At 38.5% G+C, this 17,572-nt stretch overlaps 2 protein-coding genes across 2 annotated transcripts; both read left to right on the forward strand.

The window, feature by feature from the left end:
- Nucleotides 1-10,761: 10,761 nt before the first annotated feature.
- On the forward strand, nucleotides 10,762-11,841 carry MELLADRAFT_103735 (uncharacterized protein; the record flags this gene model as incomplete). The annotated part of the gene is made up of 5 exons (XM_007406679.1): nucleotides 10,762-10,887; nucleotides 10,947-11,081; nucleotides 11,274-11,427; nucleotides 11,687-11,722; nucleotides 11,801-11,841. The coding sequence occupies 5 exons, from the start codon at nucleotides 10,762-10,764 to the stop codon at nucleotides 11,839-11,841; spliced, it is 492 nt and encodes a 163-aa protein (XP_007406741.1).
- Nucleotides 11,842-14,594: 2,753 nt separating this feature from the next.
- MELLADRAFT_103736 (uncharacterized protein) lies at nucleotides 14,595-15,674 on the forward strand (the record flags this gene model as incomplete). The annotated part of the gene is made up of 5 exons (XM_007406680.1): nucleotides 14,595-14,720; nucleotides 14,780-14,914; nucleotides 15,107-15,260; nucleotides 15,520-15,555; nucleotides 15,634-15,674. The coding sequence occupies 5 exons, from the start codon at nucleotides 14,595-14,597 to the stop codon at nucleotides 15,672-15,674; spliced, it is 492 nt and encodes a 163-aa protein (XP_007406742.1).
- Between the last annotated feature and the right edge of the window lie 1,898 nt (nucleotides 15,675-17,572).

The raw sequence follows: 17,572 nt of genomic DNA on the forward strand, positions 1-17,572 counted from the left end.
AAGTTTTGATTTGTATCAGATAATCCCACATCTTTAATTGAATCATCAAGTGGTGATAATAAATTAACAAATGAACTTGGATCTATTGGCTTATAATTTGGATTTGAACTTGAAAAATAATCAACTTCTTCTGATGAACTTGTTTGATTATGATTTTCATTTGATTCAATTCTCATCTTTGGAAGTTGATTTGATTTCTATAGTTTGATAGTTTCTGTCTGGTCTCTGTCTGATTTTATTATAAGATTTGAAGAAACCCATGATAAAACTAAACTATTCCTCAAATGCAAGTCTCCATTGATGTCAACTTTAAGACACAGTCCGCAGATAATTTGAGATCCAAGTTCAAAGTTTACAAAAATCAACATTTTGTCCTCTTGATCTTGACCTTGAATAAAATTGGATGGAATTATATTTATCAAAATAAATAGGAGATCATTTGGCACTGTTGTGAGATTATGGTGTAATTGCCATAATGCAATTTGCATTCTACAAAAGACAAAGAATCTGACATCGAGGCAGAAGTGGAAATATGATAAATACAGATTTGAGAAAACTTATCAGCAAGATCTGATATAATATCTGTATAACCAATCTTCTTTTTTCAATCAGATGTTTCCTTGTTAAGGGTGTCAGTATGCTGAAGGCGAATGACAGCTTGTTGAGGAGAAGGTTTAACCAAGTTCCTGTTTTGATGGGAAAATCATATAAACATGGTGCATTTGTATGATTTGAGTCAACTTACTGACCAGGGTTTGCTAAACTTGTCCTCCAAACATAGGGGTATGCCTAGTTGGAGTTGATGGGATTGCTCAGTGTCCTTGGGGTCCAAGAGTGCTACTTTTTGTTCATACCACTGTTTGGTAAGAAATTCAATGGTTTATAGTTGATTGCCTTGGCCATGTCCCTGTCTTTGACAGATCTTGAAGAACTTGCTTGCATTTGGAAAACAAATCCAACACAATCTTAAGTCGTTTCAATAGCCACGCTCCCAGACAGTGATCCCATTCAGCCAACAAATGTATGGATAAACAGGAAACATAAGAAATAGATGGAATACTTACCCAATCCTTCTTGAAGGCCTTGACAATAATAATCAATACGTCAAGCTATTGCTAACAGTCAATGCCATAGAGTAGAGGTTCATAGAGATGGAATCAAGGCAGAGAGAGAAAATACCACAATCTCTCTGGACTGTCATCATCAGGTAGCAATTGTTGTATCACGGGTAATACTGAAGCTGACATGTCCAACTGTGAACATAAGTGTGGGAATGATAGATGGTCCCAATCACCGGGAGCAGATCACGCTGAGAACAATGAGATACAAGATCAAACAAGATCATGCAGAAAAGAGACTAGTGTCATACAAGATAGCAAAACACTTGTCAGGGAAATCACTAACAATCAACTTGATCAAGGACACAGTATTGTCTGTGAGCAATCCAAGTAAGTGTAACATAAGTGATCTAATAAACAATGATTAGATGTGTTTACTCACCTTTCACATTATTTGAAACAGATTACAACTGATAAAGATCAGCATGAGAAAAAGAAATGGGAAACTCACAAACTCACAAACTTGATCAAAACCAACACACATACTACGGCTCAATCATTATGAAGAGATACACTTCATAGGCACGCCGACATTAAGAGATTGAAGAAAAAAGCTTACCTAGAAAGTTCAATAAAGGGATGGGATAAGGGATTGGATGAAAATGGAAGATTGTATTAGTAAGTAAAGAGTTTGATGATTCCAGAAGACAGAGAATGAGAATGTGGAAAGAATGTTCTTCATGAGGTGATTGAGAGTGGTTTCCAGAATCTTGATTTGTTTACTCTTCTTGCAACATCTAGTTGAATTCCAAACTAGTCAAAATCATAAGGTCCAATAAATCTAACCACGGATAATCCAAAAGTAGACCAAAGTGATATCTAATTTGTACCGAAGAGAATATTGGAAATCAATTTCTCAACCCCAGATAAAAAAGAAAAAGAAACATCACTTACTAGAATAAATTGATTGTTTCTTCTCTTCATCACTAACAGAAAATAAAATAAGATCAGTCATGATCCCACACGGCATTTAAGTGAATAAACTAACAGTGATAGCAATAGCAAGAGCAGCATTAGATGACATCCAAACCAATACCAAACAAGTTCTGCAAGATCTGTTAGGTTAAGGAGGTATGAAGGCCAGTCTTTGCGCTGGGTTGATTTGATTTGGTTTATATTTGGTCGGATTGAAGGTGTACGTTGGTGTGTGATTGGTGGTGTAGAGCTTGAGAGTTGACAAGGATGTGTGTGGATGGGTGTGGTGAATTTGAAATCTTGAAATCTTGTGGTGCTTGACGTGAAATAAACTGTGTGGTGCTTGACTCTGGGGGAGGCTAAGGTAGTGATAGTATTCCTTAAAAATCTCGGTCATGGTTTTGGTTTTGGTTTAACTTGACAAAGTCCCCAAGGAACGCAACGGGAGAGACTTTGTTAAGTTGAGGTTTTGGTCCTGGTTGGTTGCTTTGGTGGTGGTCAACTTCTCAAAGGTCTTGTATCGGGTGAGGTAGAACCAGTGGGACGTCCTACAGAAAGTGGACAGAGGTTTGAGTAGCCCTCGGTCCAGCTATTCATTTCAGCGGAGGACAGCTCATCTTCCCTCATTGTGGCTTATCCATGTTGATGAAATGAGCTGATTGCTCAATAGTCCTCAGGAAAATACAGGCAAATGCCTCAGTCCGGCAAAGAGGATGGGCAAGCTCAGTGTTTACCATTGGCCTGGAAAAATTTGCAAGCAATTGAAGGGCCCCCGAAGTCAGGGGCCTTCTCCATGCGCACTGTGATTCAAAGTAAATGAAACCAAGATAAGAAAAATTGTGTGATTGAGCTTTTCTCATAATCAATTTAGTGCTTGAGCCTTGATGTCTTGATCTTTTGGTTGTTGTTTCTTTATCTCTTGAATAGGGTGTGAGGTTCTCCTTGCAAAATCAAGCATTAGTTGATTTTCTCCCTGACTCCACCCAAAGAAAAAAAACCCACCAGCCATACAATTTCCCTTGTTTACAAGATGATTCTTATTTGACTTGTAAAATGTTTTGATTTGATTGGTGATGGGGAAGAAGGCTATGAATTGAAACCCATGTCTCTTGAAGCAATATAGGCCAAGTTTGGTATGGTTCAATTTCATTCCAACACCATCATCATCTGGATAAATAACCCTGTGTTTCTGAGTCCCCTTGTGATCAGCATTGTTTATCAATCAACTACAATCAAATAGCTACACAGATAATTTTAATATCTGTTTCAAGATAGCAATCTGTGTTCAGATTCTTACTCGTACATTCTCTGATAGGAAACTTTTCAGGCCTATGTTCCTCAAAGTTTGAGTCTGTATTCTTGGGAGAGCTTCTCAGCACTTGAGCCATGAGCAATTCCTTGGTTTATTCTACCTGTGCTGTAAATGACCACCCCATAACACAGAGAATGGGATCCTTTACAAGCTCCTTTATGTTGTGATCCATGAAAACAATCTTTAATTTGGTCAGCTTCTTGCTCCATCATTGTATCTGTTAGGGATCTTCAGTCCTTTGTTTCTCAAAGGTTGAGCCCCTATTGTTGAAACAAATTGCCATAACTCAAGCCACAATATTTTGCTTTATGAATATTCTGCCTTTCTCAGCACTTAGTAAGGCAACCATGAATTCATGTTTAGCACAGCTGAGAGAATACACATTCAAGACTCTAGAGGAACTCCTAAGCAGTTGACTTTTGCTAAAGTTCTATCTATGTAAACATTTGAAGCTCTCATCTGCATCATACCTTTCTCCGATCCCATTATCGTGATACTCCTCAAAGGATTCTTCCCAGCCTTCAATTCAAAACACCCATCCAGATTCAATTCCAAATCCATCCTACAATTGTCACACTATTCAATTGGAAGCAGTGTATCCAAGCATTGTCAACCTTCCAACACCATGAGCCGGATATCCACCTCACAGAAGAATATTCCAACATGCTCTTCCTGCGCTACACAGTATACATACCTTTCCAGAGCAAATACAAGCACAAGATCAGTCCAGTGCAATACCTGCAGGTGAAAATCACACCCAGAAATCATTGATACTCACAAAGCATGCACCATGTGTAGCTGCTGATTCAAGTGCCTTCCACACAAGATCTGCTCTCGCTGAACAGAGAGGATGTCAAGTGAGATAGAGGAAGGTAAACAGTTTCATTTGTCTAAACCATTTTTCTCAATGCTGATATTGATTACAACTCCAAAGGGATTTTGGTCATTCAAATTGTTACCAGTGCAGGCAAAGGAAAAAAAAGTGAAGTTGTCAATATCAATGAGAAAATTCTTCAAGCATCACCACCCAAGAAGAATCAAGATTCAACTCTATCTATCTGCCTGGACGTGCTTATAGGACAGTGTAGGCTCAGTTCAGAAATCTCTTAGTTGTCAACAATTGCTGAGGGTGATTAGATGTGTTGATTGTCTTGTCCTTCTTCATTCGGCCAGAATTATATATTGCACTTTTGACAGTCACATATTGGGGTATCCAGATGGACATTGAACTCCTTTCTCCAAAATCACCTATGATTTGGCATGATGGTCACTCGTTTATGCTCTCATTCCAGAATGGTGAAGCAAATCCCAAATTCTGTCCATATCCAGTGATGTTCCACATGGATCAGGCCAAGCCTATTGGATTGGGTCAATTCATGATATGTTACGGGGCCAAAATCATGATTCAAAACAAAATTGATGAATTGTTTCTGTATGAATTTCCACTTGAATATATTTGAGGCTGGCCTGCAACCCTACCCCCAGGGCTTGCCAGATCCCCAATTAATGAATGGTTCATGCCCAAACCCGGTAGTGGAGGATCCTGGGATTGCCTGATGTCTGAGACACTGAAGAACCTGAAAATTCCCCCTCATAAGCCATGACTATATGGGTTAACACCAGCCACATACATGACTGGATTTCATCTTGCCTTGATGCCTTTTGGACACTTACTGATGCTCCTCCTAGTCATGCCTCGGACAGGACTATGACAACAACCCGGCCTTATTTATCCCTTTGCTCACTGTAGTCAAGATAGCCATTCTCAAAGACCTTTTCCTCTCCTGAGTCAACTCTTTGAACTCAGTGCAAGGAGCCAGCTAATTAGCAAAAATGCCTCCAAAGAGGAAAAACGAAGCCACTGGTAATCAATTTGCTTTTTGGATCCATCTCTCACTCTTTTGAAATTAGTTTGCTTCTGATGAAATTTCACACATTGACCAGTTACTGTGTAGCTATTCCATCAATGAATCATGTTCAACTTCAACCTTTCACCTTGAATTCAAAATCAACATCAAATAATCATCCCAGTAGACCAATGTCCACTTTGAAATTGATTTACTCTTCATCCTATCTACTCATCAAGTTTGAAATCTTCTCATCATGTTCTTCAATCTGAATGAAAGAAGGAAAATTTACAAAAGGATTCTTCAGCAACTCATCAACAAGGAAAAAAAAGACTTTATATATCAATTTACCTTTCTTGAAGATTCAGCGAATCCAGATTCATTTTCTTCTTTTCTTCAGGAAGAGCTACATATCCTGGAAAATCAATCATAGGATGATTATCAATCTGATTTTTCAAACTCTTAGTTTGTTTATCGATGTTATCATATTTAGATATCCAAGATTCAAGTTATAATTGTAATTCATTTAATATAAATTGGAGTCATTCATTTCCTTATATACATTTTATAAAGTTTGAGTTAATTCAACTGCTTGATTAAAGATTTTCTCATTTATGTGAAACTTCTCCAAAATGTACAACTAATTTAGCTTCTTGTTTTGATGCTAATAATTCTTTTCTTACTAATCTTATCCCATGGATTGATTCAATCAAAATCACTTTTTCAATTCCTTTTTTATACATCTTCTTGATTCATCTCCTCTAAACAATGCTTTTAATCTTGAACCGGAGTGTTTTGGTTTACAAAAGTTGATTGAATCTTGATTTCATATGTATCTATTGATGGCAACAATCAATAGATATTGAAGAGAAACACAAAAAGAATCAGAATAAGCCTTATGAGATTGTAATTGAATAACAAAAGTTGGAGTAATAGAAAACCTTTGATCTCTTCAACATCACCTGCCCTGTCTCTGAATAATCCAAAATCAATTTCCTTTCTCATCTCTTCTTTTTCTCTTTTAGTCATATTCCATCTCCAAATTGTTTGAATTCCAATCATGCTTGCTCTTAATCATTTATTTCTCATTTGATAATACACTCTCATGAAATTCTTTGACATTCAATTCCCTAGACTGTCATATGTTGATTCCTTTTGAATCCCTTCCATGCAGTTACTACCAATTGGGAAAGAGATTGGCATTTGATTTCCAAGTAAGTCTAATCTATACCATTGATCAGAAACAACATCAACACTCATGTCTTTATATATCCACATCTTCATCCATCCAGGCCCAAGGAAGGTGACTATTGACTATTGTGAATGCCAACCCAACTTGGTTAGGTTAGTACAGATGGGATTGATTGGAGGCAGTCCCAAAAGTTCAATTACTGCTTATTCAATCCGTCTTCTACAACTTTTTCATATGCTTTGAAAGCATTGTGGTGTGTGCTTAACACTGTTTTGTTTGGCCTTGGACATGTACACAGATGCTTGTAATGCACTGATGCTTCCAGCTTCAGCAGACTGGGTAAGTTGTATCAAGTCTTTTTTGTATTTTTTACCCTGTATAATTCAGAGTGTTTGATAGTCTTGGGAATGAAAGAACACTTGAAACCATGAACAAAAATGCAGCTGATGTTTGTATGCATCAGTCTTGTGAGTGGTTAATAACCTTCTTGGCTACCGTTGATGCATACAGAGCAATGACATGTATTGAAGGACAGTTTGCAATCAAAGCACTCAAACTCTCTTCAATTCAATAGCTGGCACAGCACTGCCCTAGAACCATATCTTGGACATGCTTCAAGTTCAGTGGTTTCAAACAAATTGAAATGTTCTGGGCACTAGGAGCGCGCTTCTAGATTTACATAGCCCTCTGACATCATGTCCGCTATTTTTTCTTAACCTTGTAGGTCATGGAGATGCTGTTTACCCCTCATCTTGTTCTTATAACCATAGTTGTTCAGAACTCCGTTCTTCCAACTTCTTTGATCATTTACATTAGATTCTCATCTTTGAGTTTCTTTTCCATTCTCCAATTCTTACAACAATTTGGTCCCACCCACCTCTGCCTGGTATATTTTTGTTTGGTCCACCCCATAGCAGACCTTTTTGTTACTTTGAGTTGGTTGCTCTGTAATCAGATCTCTATCCAGTTATAGCTATTTCTCTGTACATTGCATCCAGGGCTCTATGCTCCAATTTACGCTAAAATCACATCTGAGTTTAGCACAAATCACCCAAACTCCCAAACCTATTCTTTGACAGGCAAATGTCGAATTTTGTGCTCTTAACAAAGATTCCGCAGCTGACACACAGCTTGTTTAAACTTGCAGCCGACCTTATCCATAACATCCAGTGACCAATGTGTGACGAACTGTGTCCAAACTAACCCATGAGCTTTAGGACTGTGCTTCTACCGGAACAAGTCCACTTTACAAATCCTAGGAATCAACAATTTGAGACCACAAGGATCCCAGATCTTTTCATTGCCAAAACAGTCTCTCTCTCCCAGCTTTTCAAAAATACCCACCCACCCTCAAACAAAAAGACAAACATATGGTGGTTCCGCCAAAAATTGACAAAAACAGATAGTATCTCTCTACTGATGTAATATGTGTTTTCTCATTTTCCCTCTTCCTTTTTCCACTTAGTAACTTGCTATTTCTGTTATTTCTTTTATTGTTTCTTCCTTTTCCTGGCGATTTTTCCATCTCTCCTCAAAAAGGAAAAAAACATTATCAATTAAACTATCTACAAACACTTTCACCTTTTACTAACTCTCTACTACCATCATAATCCCCGGTACTTGATAATAATAGGTCCACACAAGCCCATATCTCTGTTAAAAATGATTGTTTCCTTGTGTACAAGTTCAAGTCATGTTTTCCTCTTCCTCCCCAAGGGGTGTTTTGTCTGCTTCAATGTCACCACGTGCCAGCCTTTGGCCAGGGCGCGGCTTTGCCCAGAAATTCAAGCAATCCCGCAGGGCTTGCACCTCCGAGAGAATACATGAGAGTGCCAAGACTGTCCATCAGAAGCGGAGGAAACACATCTCTTGCTTCCTGTGCTGATCTGTATGCAAGAACATCAAAAATATATCAAGTGATGTATACAATTGCTGTTCAACATTCTAAAGCTTCTAATCCCGTGATATTGCTTATGGATTATTCTGACTATCTATTCATATAGATTATTACTGGAAGATAAGAATTGAAGAACAATGGCAGATACATTAAATGATTGGGTTCTTCTTGAACAACACATCACCAATCTTATGGCACTAGATAAAAGAATTTCTTTCTTGAATTGGTAGCAGTTGTATTTTTATCCCATCACGTATCCCTCTTCAATCAGAATGAATACCAGTTCCACTCACATACAAAGTAAAACATTACATAGAGAATACACATTGTAGTTTGAAGTATTCTCATGCGAAGGTTATGTGGTGCAAATATCTTGAGCCAGGCTTCAAATTGAGTGTGAAATTCTAGACAGGATTCCTTCCCAAAAGTAGCCAGTGCTGATCCCTCACAGGCATTGTTGAGTGGCCACACATTGTAAGCTTCCGGGTATGTTCCACCAATCCAAGTCAATGATAATATCAACAGTGATAAGCCACATATAACAACACAGAATGATTTCAGGAGACCAAAAACCCCTAGGAAATATGATATAAGCGCTTGATTTGGTGAACAGCTTGAAGTGAAGAAGACTCACAACCCTGTTGGATTTTTTTGAGGAGGGTGTTGGTATTTTTGATGAGAAACCTGTATTCTCAGCTAAAGTAGAGGATAGAATTGTAAGATTCCTTGCAATGGATGGCTTATGGCTGTGGTACTCAAGGGACTTTCATCTATTGTCAGTATCAGAATTCTCTAGCCTGGCAACATTGAGGGTTGTTGTTTGATGTTCAAAGGGCTGTGGGATATGGCTGACATGATCATCCATGACTAAAAGTCTTGGTTGAGTTATGACATTCAGTGTTCAGAAGGTTAAGCCTGGAAATACGTAGTGGATCATTGGAACAGAGATAGTGAGGCAGAAACATATTATGGTCTGAGTTAAGTGTATGAACATACATGATTGTGGCTCCAGTTGTTGGTAAGTGGACCCCACCAATTTGATCTTTTTTTGTTTGTTGGACCAAAGAATGATTAACAGAAGACCTTTCAAGTCACTTTGTGTGCCCATTAGTTCAAGATCTTTTCGTTCAATCATGATGAGACTTCCCTTGGGATTGTTTGGGCAACCAACAAAGAATCAATGTCAAGTCCAGAGCTTCTCATTGGTTGTTGGAAGAAAGGTGTGCATATGTGATCCCATCTTGAATGGTTTCACTTCAAGGGGAAGAGAGGCCAAGTAAGATAATCACAAATAATGAGTCAAATAAGCTCAGCTATTGCCTTTCAATGGTATTTGAAGACCTCCCACTTTCAAGAAAATGACCCCCCACCGTCAAGAAATAGGGGAGCCAACAATGAATTACACACTCAACTTCCAATGGGTTCTGAAGGTGAAACCCTCATTCATTCAGATCTTGCTCAATGTATAAAGGCAATATCACTAGTGAGCATGATATATGATCTCTTTGATTTCCTTTCATGATGACTACGTAGACAGAAGCGCAAGCCAAGTGGAAGGTTGTTGAGCCTACTCAAGAGCATGACTCAGACATAGGCCTTACTTCATATTTCTGTTGGGGACGGCCTGATCTCTTCCTTTTCTGATGTATGACCTGAACAAAGGAACCAAGCAAGGTGTCTCCATCATTTCAAGTTCTCAGAACAGTCTATGAACTGCTCAATTACAATTTGCCTTTCCTCATTCCTAATTTCAGGACCACAACATCATTCCTGCTCCACTTCTCTACTATCCAAACTTTGTCTTCATCTCTACTATTATCCAAAAATTCAAGTGTAAAATGTTAACACAATCCAGAAAGCTACATATCCAAAGGAACAAGTGAGTTAAGAACTTCAAAACCCCATTTTTATTATTCTTCCTTTTTATTGACAGGTGATATTGTGATGTGGAAGGAGGTGGAAACCATTATTTAGATGCAGTCCAAGCTGGTTAATCAGCTAGCAGAAATGACTTCAGTGAATTTGCAGTTCTTAGACAACCAAGTCAACAGTATCATCACTGAACGTTCAAGTGTTATTGAGAATGAGTTGTGTGTTTATGTCAATGAGCAAATTGGAAGAAAGCTGTGTGACGTGGGTGTCCTCAACTTTTCCATAAATCTTTCTACACTGACCAAGCTCTCCTCCTGCCAAGTTCTAGAGCGAAGCAAGGCTAAAGTACCCTATGCAAAAGTCTGTACAAGATACTCACCTTAACATTGAGATGTTGATGAAACTTATTGAGAACGATATCATCACAATATTGGCCATTATTCATTCAGCACCTATGGAGCCACCTGGGCCTAAGGTTTTTAGCTGTTCTTTGTTTCTTCAAATGGCTGACACCAAGACTTAACTCATCAATCCTGTTTGCATAGCTCATGGATGGCTCTCAAGCTATGACCTGAGATGACAGTGAAATGGTATGTTGGTTAATCGAAATGTCACAAATACCTGCCTTTCTAAACCCAATTTTTTACTCAATTCAAGGAAAACTAGATGACTTCCAGGATACCGTGGATGAGCTTAGTGGAATGGTCCATGAATGCAAAGATAAGATACATGTGGTGAGTTGCTACCCCTTACAATCTTTTGGGTAATTCCAAAGCATTGATATCAATACCAGTATGAAAAGGATAGAGTCATTCTGCAAGACATATTTTGTGAAAATGATATCAGTGGAAGTGATGCATTGGATGCAAGAATCAAGCATGAGGTTGACAAACAGTTGGATGTTCTCATTGATGACTGGAGTAAAAAAGTAAGCTTCTATGCTCTCCTGTATCATTTGGGGACTCATGCAATGTATATTACTTTGAGTACATTGTTGATTTTTTCAACTTCTAGCTCACTAATTTCAAGAATTATTTGGCTTCAGGGAGGTGAGAGGATGTTGAGTGCACCAGCTTCTGAGTTTGAAACTGAACATCATACAACATTCATCTGTATGTAGCTCCAAGATGAAATTAAAGCTCTTCACACCCATATTTGTGAACACCTAGTGATCAAGAACAATCAAATGGGAGAATGTGTTGCAGTTGGAATTAAAAAAGCACGTAAGGATCTCAAAATCTCAGTTGAAAAGATCCTTGAGCATACCAAGGAATGTGAGAGCCTTGGCAATTGATAAATCGAATTGACACTGTCACCAGTGAATTGTTCCTCTTGTTTGCTTCTATATGTACTGTTTTTATCTTTCCTATGTATCACCAGATCCAGGGGTGAACCTGGGTGAAACTTTTTGTAAAACCCTCTGGCCTTCCGGAGGCATGTATCCTCATGATTCCATAGATACAATACCCTATAGGCCCATTAAGCTGCTTTATGCTCTAATTCCTCCTGTCCAGATTTTTACTTGATCATTAGACCTGTTAGAAATCTTCAACCTTATGATTCTCAAGGGTAAGCCCGTACTCTTAGGCTAACCTCTCACCACTCGAAGTCTGATCATTGATTCTATTGAGCTCATGGATCTTTCAGTTGGTTGTGATGCAGCAGTACATTGTGATTCAAGAAGGTAGTGTGAGATTTGGTCTTTGAGGATGAGAATGAAATATCACATACAAAAACTACAAACACAAATCACCTAGCTAGAAGAGGAATAAATTTAAATTCATAAATCCTCCTTCTGCAAGCAAAACGTCAGCATCCATGCCTAATCATCAACACCAAGGCCTTGCTTCACAAGTTGAATTTACAAGCTTACACCTAAGTATGATGCACCTCAGTTTAGGCCTTAAGAAATTAATTGAAATCATTGTCTGCCCCCAAGGTGTACATGGATTCAACACCAATCAACCCCAATGTGCTCCTCCTTTATACCACAATTACCCTCACGTATTCATTACTCACTCCCTGTGTTGGGCTATGTTTTCACCAATTTTTCATTCTTTTCCTTATTCAGCTTCAACACATCTCCATTTGGCTGCGTTCAGTTACATCTAAGTCCTCTACATACCTGGATCTGGAATTCCTTCATTGACTCTACTAACCACTCCATGGAGCCAACAACCATTTGTTGGTTTTACATTTCTATTCTCAGTTTCTCCTTATGCATACACTTCCTTACAGCCTTCCTTTCCCAACATTGACCATTCAGATAAACTGTCTATGATGATGCATGTTTACTTTCATTTTCATTTCACTTTCCACTCTCAACAATCGCTACCAACATGTGCATTTCCCAACAGTATATGGCACCTCATTTAATGCGCGTTCAAACTCATGCATTTCTATCGCGCTATGAAGTCAATCATTATTCTCAAGGTATACCCGTCCTCATGATCAATTTGAGACTCATTGAGTGTACTCCAATTCATTTACCTCTACCATTATGTCTAGCTCCACAAAGACATTGATTTGTGTTACTGCATATCAGCATATCTCATATTTTGTTGCTCCGTCTTCCTTTTCCAACTACATTGAAAAGTATCATTTTTTATTAACTCTGCACAGCTCAATTTATATTCTACTCATTCCTCTGCCTAACTTTCTACCTGCTCATTGATCCCAAAATATGCCAATTCTTGTTACTTTTCACTCGAACCCAATTTTTTATCAATACAGTCTTCCAATCATATGCTCTACCATATATTTCATATCATACCCTGTGCCTCTGCTCATTCCACATTACACTTCAAACATATTTTGCAATTCCGTAAGGGATTGTGATTTTTTTTGTCCAGAATTTTGATTACAACAAAATCAAAATTCCGTGACGGAATCACCAGTGGAAGGAATTGTGACAGAAATTTGGTTGAGTACAAAATGTGTACATGTGTGCTGGAATTATTGCAGAAGCATTATGATGCTGATGCTTTTTGCAATAAATGCAGAGTGTGCTTTGTTTGTATTACTTCAGACAAATGATGATGTGTCTGGGCTATCATCGGGCTATGTTGTCTTAGCAGCGGAACACTCACTTTCACCGGAGTTTTTCCAGATAGTAATGCTCAACTGTGTAACGGGGTAGAACTTCAACCCACATTATGTATTCTAACCCTCAATCTTTTAAGGTTGTGATAACAGAAGTTGAGTACAATAAAATGAGAGAAGTTTTTTCCGGGAAGAATGCGTCAAGATCTCAAGAATAACTCAGAAAGGGGAGGAGGGCGGTTTTCAATCAAAGGTTGGAAAGCACAGAGCTTTTGTAATAATCAAAGATAATATTGATAATATTCCAACAATAAAAGATGACCGGTGTTCCTGCCTAGTGGAGGAAAACCTTTATATCCTAAATGGAAACTACAATGTTTACGTAAATACATATAATGGTAGTTTACGAGTTTGTTGCGCGTTTACACATGTAAGGTTAGTCTCCTTGTCTCATTCCTGATACCACTCACCTTGCCAAGACATTGTGTCAATTTTACATCGTTCTTAGCGGATGTTTGACAGGGCTCCGCACTTTATGTTCCATCAAATGACATCCACTTCATTCACTTTCCCAACCATTTTCACTTGCACATGCATATATGTACGTCATGTTTTCAACCTTTCAGAATCACATATGCGTCTCGGAATGCTGGCCCAAATTTACTCCGGCATCCGGACTGGGTTACTGGACACTCCAATCATTTCACTTGGTAGCCACCACAATTTAAGCTGTGTTACGCTTTCAAGGCAATGTCTTGACATCTTCCAATGCTGTTGGATTTGTCGACTAGCTCAATGTGGAGCCTCCCACAATATCTCTGCTTGATGTATCATTATATTGCCATCACTCTGTTCCCAAACTTGCTCACCTGACTTTTGCTCATGAATTCTCTTGTATTGATGTCGACTGTTATATTGGAGACTGGCAACTCTTTACTTGCATTTGAAAAGGTCCATCATTTGCTCTGGGTTCAATGCTTTCTAGTTTATTCTGACTGTCACCTGGTATCCGGGATAAAGTCTGTACAGTGCCTCAAAGCAGATCAAGTGTTGGTTACAGACATCCAAATCACTCGCCAGGAGTCTGATGTATCCATGAAACAAGCAAAAGATGAAGCTCAGATTGAATCAACTGCTTGATTCCTCTGATCCATTACCATCTGCTGATATCTTCAAATACCTCTGGATCAGGTCACTGGCATTTGATATCTCCTTGCAATATTGGCCATTATTCATTCAGCACCTATGGAGCCACCTGGGCCTAAGGTTTTTAGCTGTTCTTTGTTTCTTCAAATGGCTGACACCAAGACTTAACTCATCAATCCTGTTTGCATAGCTCATGGATGGCTCTCAAGCTATGACCTGAGATGACAGTGAAATGGTATGTTGGTTAATCGAAATGTCACAAATACCTGCCTTTCTAAACCCAATTTTTTACTCAATTCAAGGAAAACTAGAGGACTTCCAGGATACCGTGGATGAGCTTAGTGGAATGGTCCATGAATGCAAAGATAAGATACATGTGGTGAGTTGCTACCCCTTACAATCTTTTGGGTAATTCCAAAGCATTGATATCAATACCAGTATGAAAAGGATAGAGTCATTCTGCAAGACATATTTTGTGAAAATGATATCAGTGGAAGTGATGCATTGGATGCAAGAATCAAGCATGAGGTTGACAAACAGTTGGATGTTCTCATTGATGACTGGAGTAAAAAAGTAAGCTTCTATGCTCTCCTGTATCATTTGGGGACTCATGCAATGTATATTACTTTGAGTACATTGTTGATTTTTTCAACTTCTAGCTCACTAATTTCAAGAATTATTTGGCTTCAGGGAGGTGAGAGGATGTTGAGTGCACCAGCTTCTGAGTTTGAAACTGAACATCATACAACATTCATCTGTATGTAGCTCCAAGATGAAATTAAAGCTCTTCACACCCATATTTGTGAACACCTAGTGATCAAGAACAATCAAATGGGAGAATGTGTTGCAGTTGGAATTAAAAAAGCACGTAAGGATCTCAAAATCTCAGTTGAAAAGATCCTTGAGCATACCAAGGAATGTGAGAGCCTTGGCAATTGATAAATCGAATTGACACTGTCACCAGTGAATTGTTCCTCTTGTTTGCTTCTATATGTACTGTTTTTATCTTTCCTATGTATCACCAGATCCAGGGGTGAACCTGGGTGAAACTTTTTGTAAAACCCTCTGGCCTTCCGGAGGCATGTATCTTCATGATTCCATAGATACAATACCCTATAGGCCCATTAAGCTGCTTTATGCTCTAATTCCTCCTGTCCAGATTTTTACTTGATCATTAGACCTGTTAGAAATCTTCAACCTTATGATTCTCAAGGGTAAGCCCGTACTCTTAGGCTAACCTCTCACCACTCGAAGTCTGATCATTGATTCTATTGAGCTCATGGATCTTTCAGTTGGTTGTGATGCAGCAGTACATTGTGATTCAAGAAGGTAGTGTGAGATTTGGTCTTTGAGGATGAGAATGAAATATCACATACAAAAACTACAAACACAAATCACCTAGCTAGAAGAGGAATAAATTTAAATTCATAAATCCTCCTTCTGCAAGCAAAACGTCAGCATCCATGCCTAATCATCAACACCAAGGCCTTGCTTCACAAGTTGAATTTACAAGCTTACACCTAAGTATGATGCACCTCAGTTTAGGCCTTAAGAAATTAATTGAAATCATTGTCTGCCCCCAAGGTGTACATGGATTCAACACCAATCAACCCCAATGTGCTCCTCCTTTATACCACAATTACCCTCACGTATTCATTACTCACTCCCTGTGTTGGGCTATGTTTTCACCAATTTTTCATTCTTTTCCTTATTCAGCTTCAACACATCTCCATTTGGCTGCGTTCAGTTACATCTAAGTCCTCTACATACCTGGATCTGGAATTCCTTCATTGACTCTACTAACCACTCCATGGAGCCAACAACCATTTGTTGGTTTTACATTTCTATTCTCAGTTTCTCCTTATGCATACACTTCCTTACAGCCTTCCTTTCCCAACATTGACCATTCAGATAAACTGTCTATGATTATGCATGTTTACTTTCATTTTCATTTCACTTTCCACTCTCAACAATTGCTACCAACATGTGCATTTCCCAACAGTATATGGCACCTCATTTAATGCGCGTTCAAACTCATGCATTTCTATCGCGCTATGAAGTCAATCATTATTCTCAAGGTATACCCGTCCTCATGATCAATTTGAGACTCATTGAGTGTACTCCAATTCATTTACCTCTACCATTATGTCTAGCTCCACAAAGACATTGATTTGTGTTACTGCATATCAGCATATCTCATATTTTGTTGCTCCGTCTTCCTTTTCCAACTACATTGAAAAGTATCATTTTTTATTAACTCTGCACAGCTCAATTTATATTCTACTCATTCCTCTGCCTAACTTTCTACCTGCCCATTGATCCCAAAATATGCCAATTCTTGTTACTTTTCACTCGAACCCAATTTTTTATCAATACAGTCTTCCAATCATATGCTCTACCATATATTTCATATCATACCCTGTGCCTCTGCTCATTCCACATTACACTTCAAACATATTTTGCAATTCCGTAAGGGATTGTGATTTTTTTTGTCCAGAATTTTGATTACAACAAAATCAAAATTCCGTGACGGAATCACCAGTGGAAGGAATTGTGACAGAAATTTGGTTGAGTACAAAATGTGTACATGCGTGCTGGAATTATTGCAGAAGCATTATGATGCTGATGCTTTTTGCAATAAATGCAGAGTGTGCTTTGTTTGTATTACTTCAGACAAATGATGATGTGTCTGGGCTATCATCGGGCTATGTTGTCTTAGCAGCGGAACACTCACTTTCACCGGAGTTTTTCCAGATAGTAATGCTCAACTGTGTAACGGGGTAGAACTTCAACCCACATTATGTATTCTAACCCTCAATCTTTTAAGGTTGTGATAACAGAAGTTGAGTACAATAAAATGAGAGAAGTTTTTTCCGGGAAGAATGCGTCAAGATCTCAAGAATAACTCAGAAAGGGGAGGAGGGCGGTTTTCAATCAAAGGTTGGAAAGCACAGAGCTTTTGTAATAATCAAAGATAATATTGATAATATTCCAACAATAAAAGATGACCGGTGTTCCTGCCTAGTGGAGGAAAACCTTTATATCCTAAATGGAAACTACAATGTTTACGTAAATACATATAATGGTAGTTTACGAGTTTGTTGCGCGTTTACACATGTAAGGTTAGTCTCCTTGTCTCATTCCTGATACCACTCACCTTGCCAAGACATTGTGTCAATTTTACATCGTTCTTAGCGGATGTTTGACAGGGCTCCGCACTTTATGTTCCAT

The sequence above is a fragment of the Melampsora larici-populina genome (genome assembly GCF_000204055.1).
Source record: "Melampsora larici-populina 98AG31 unplaced genomic scaffold MELLAscaffold_7, whole genome shotgun sequence".
NCBI classification, from domain to species: domain Eukaryota; kingdom Fungi; phylum Basidiomycota; class Pucciniomycetes; order Pucciniales; family Melampsoraceae; genus Melampsora; species Melampsora laricis-populina.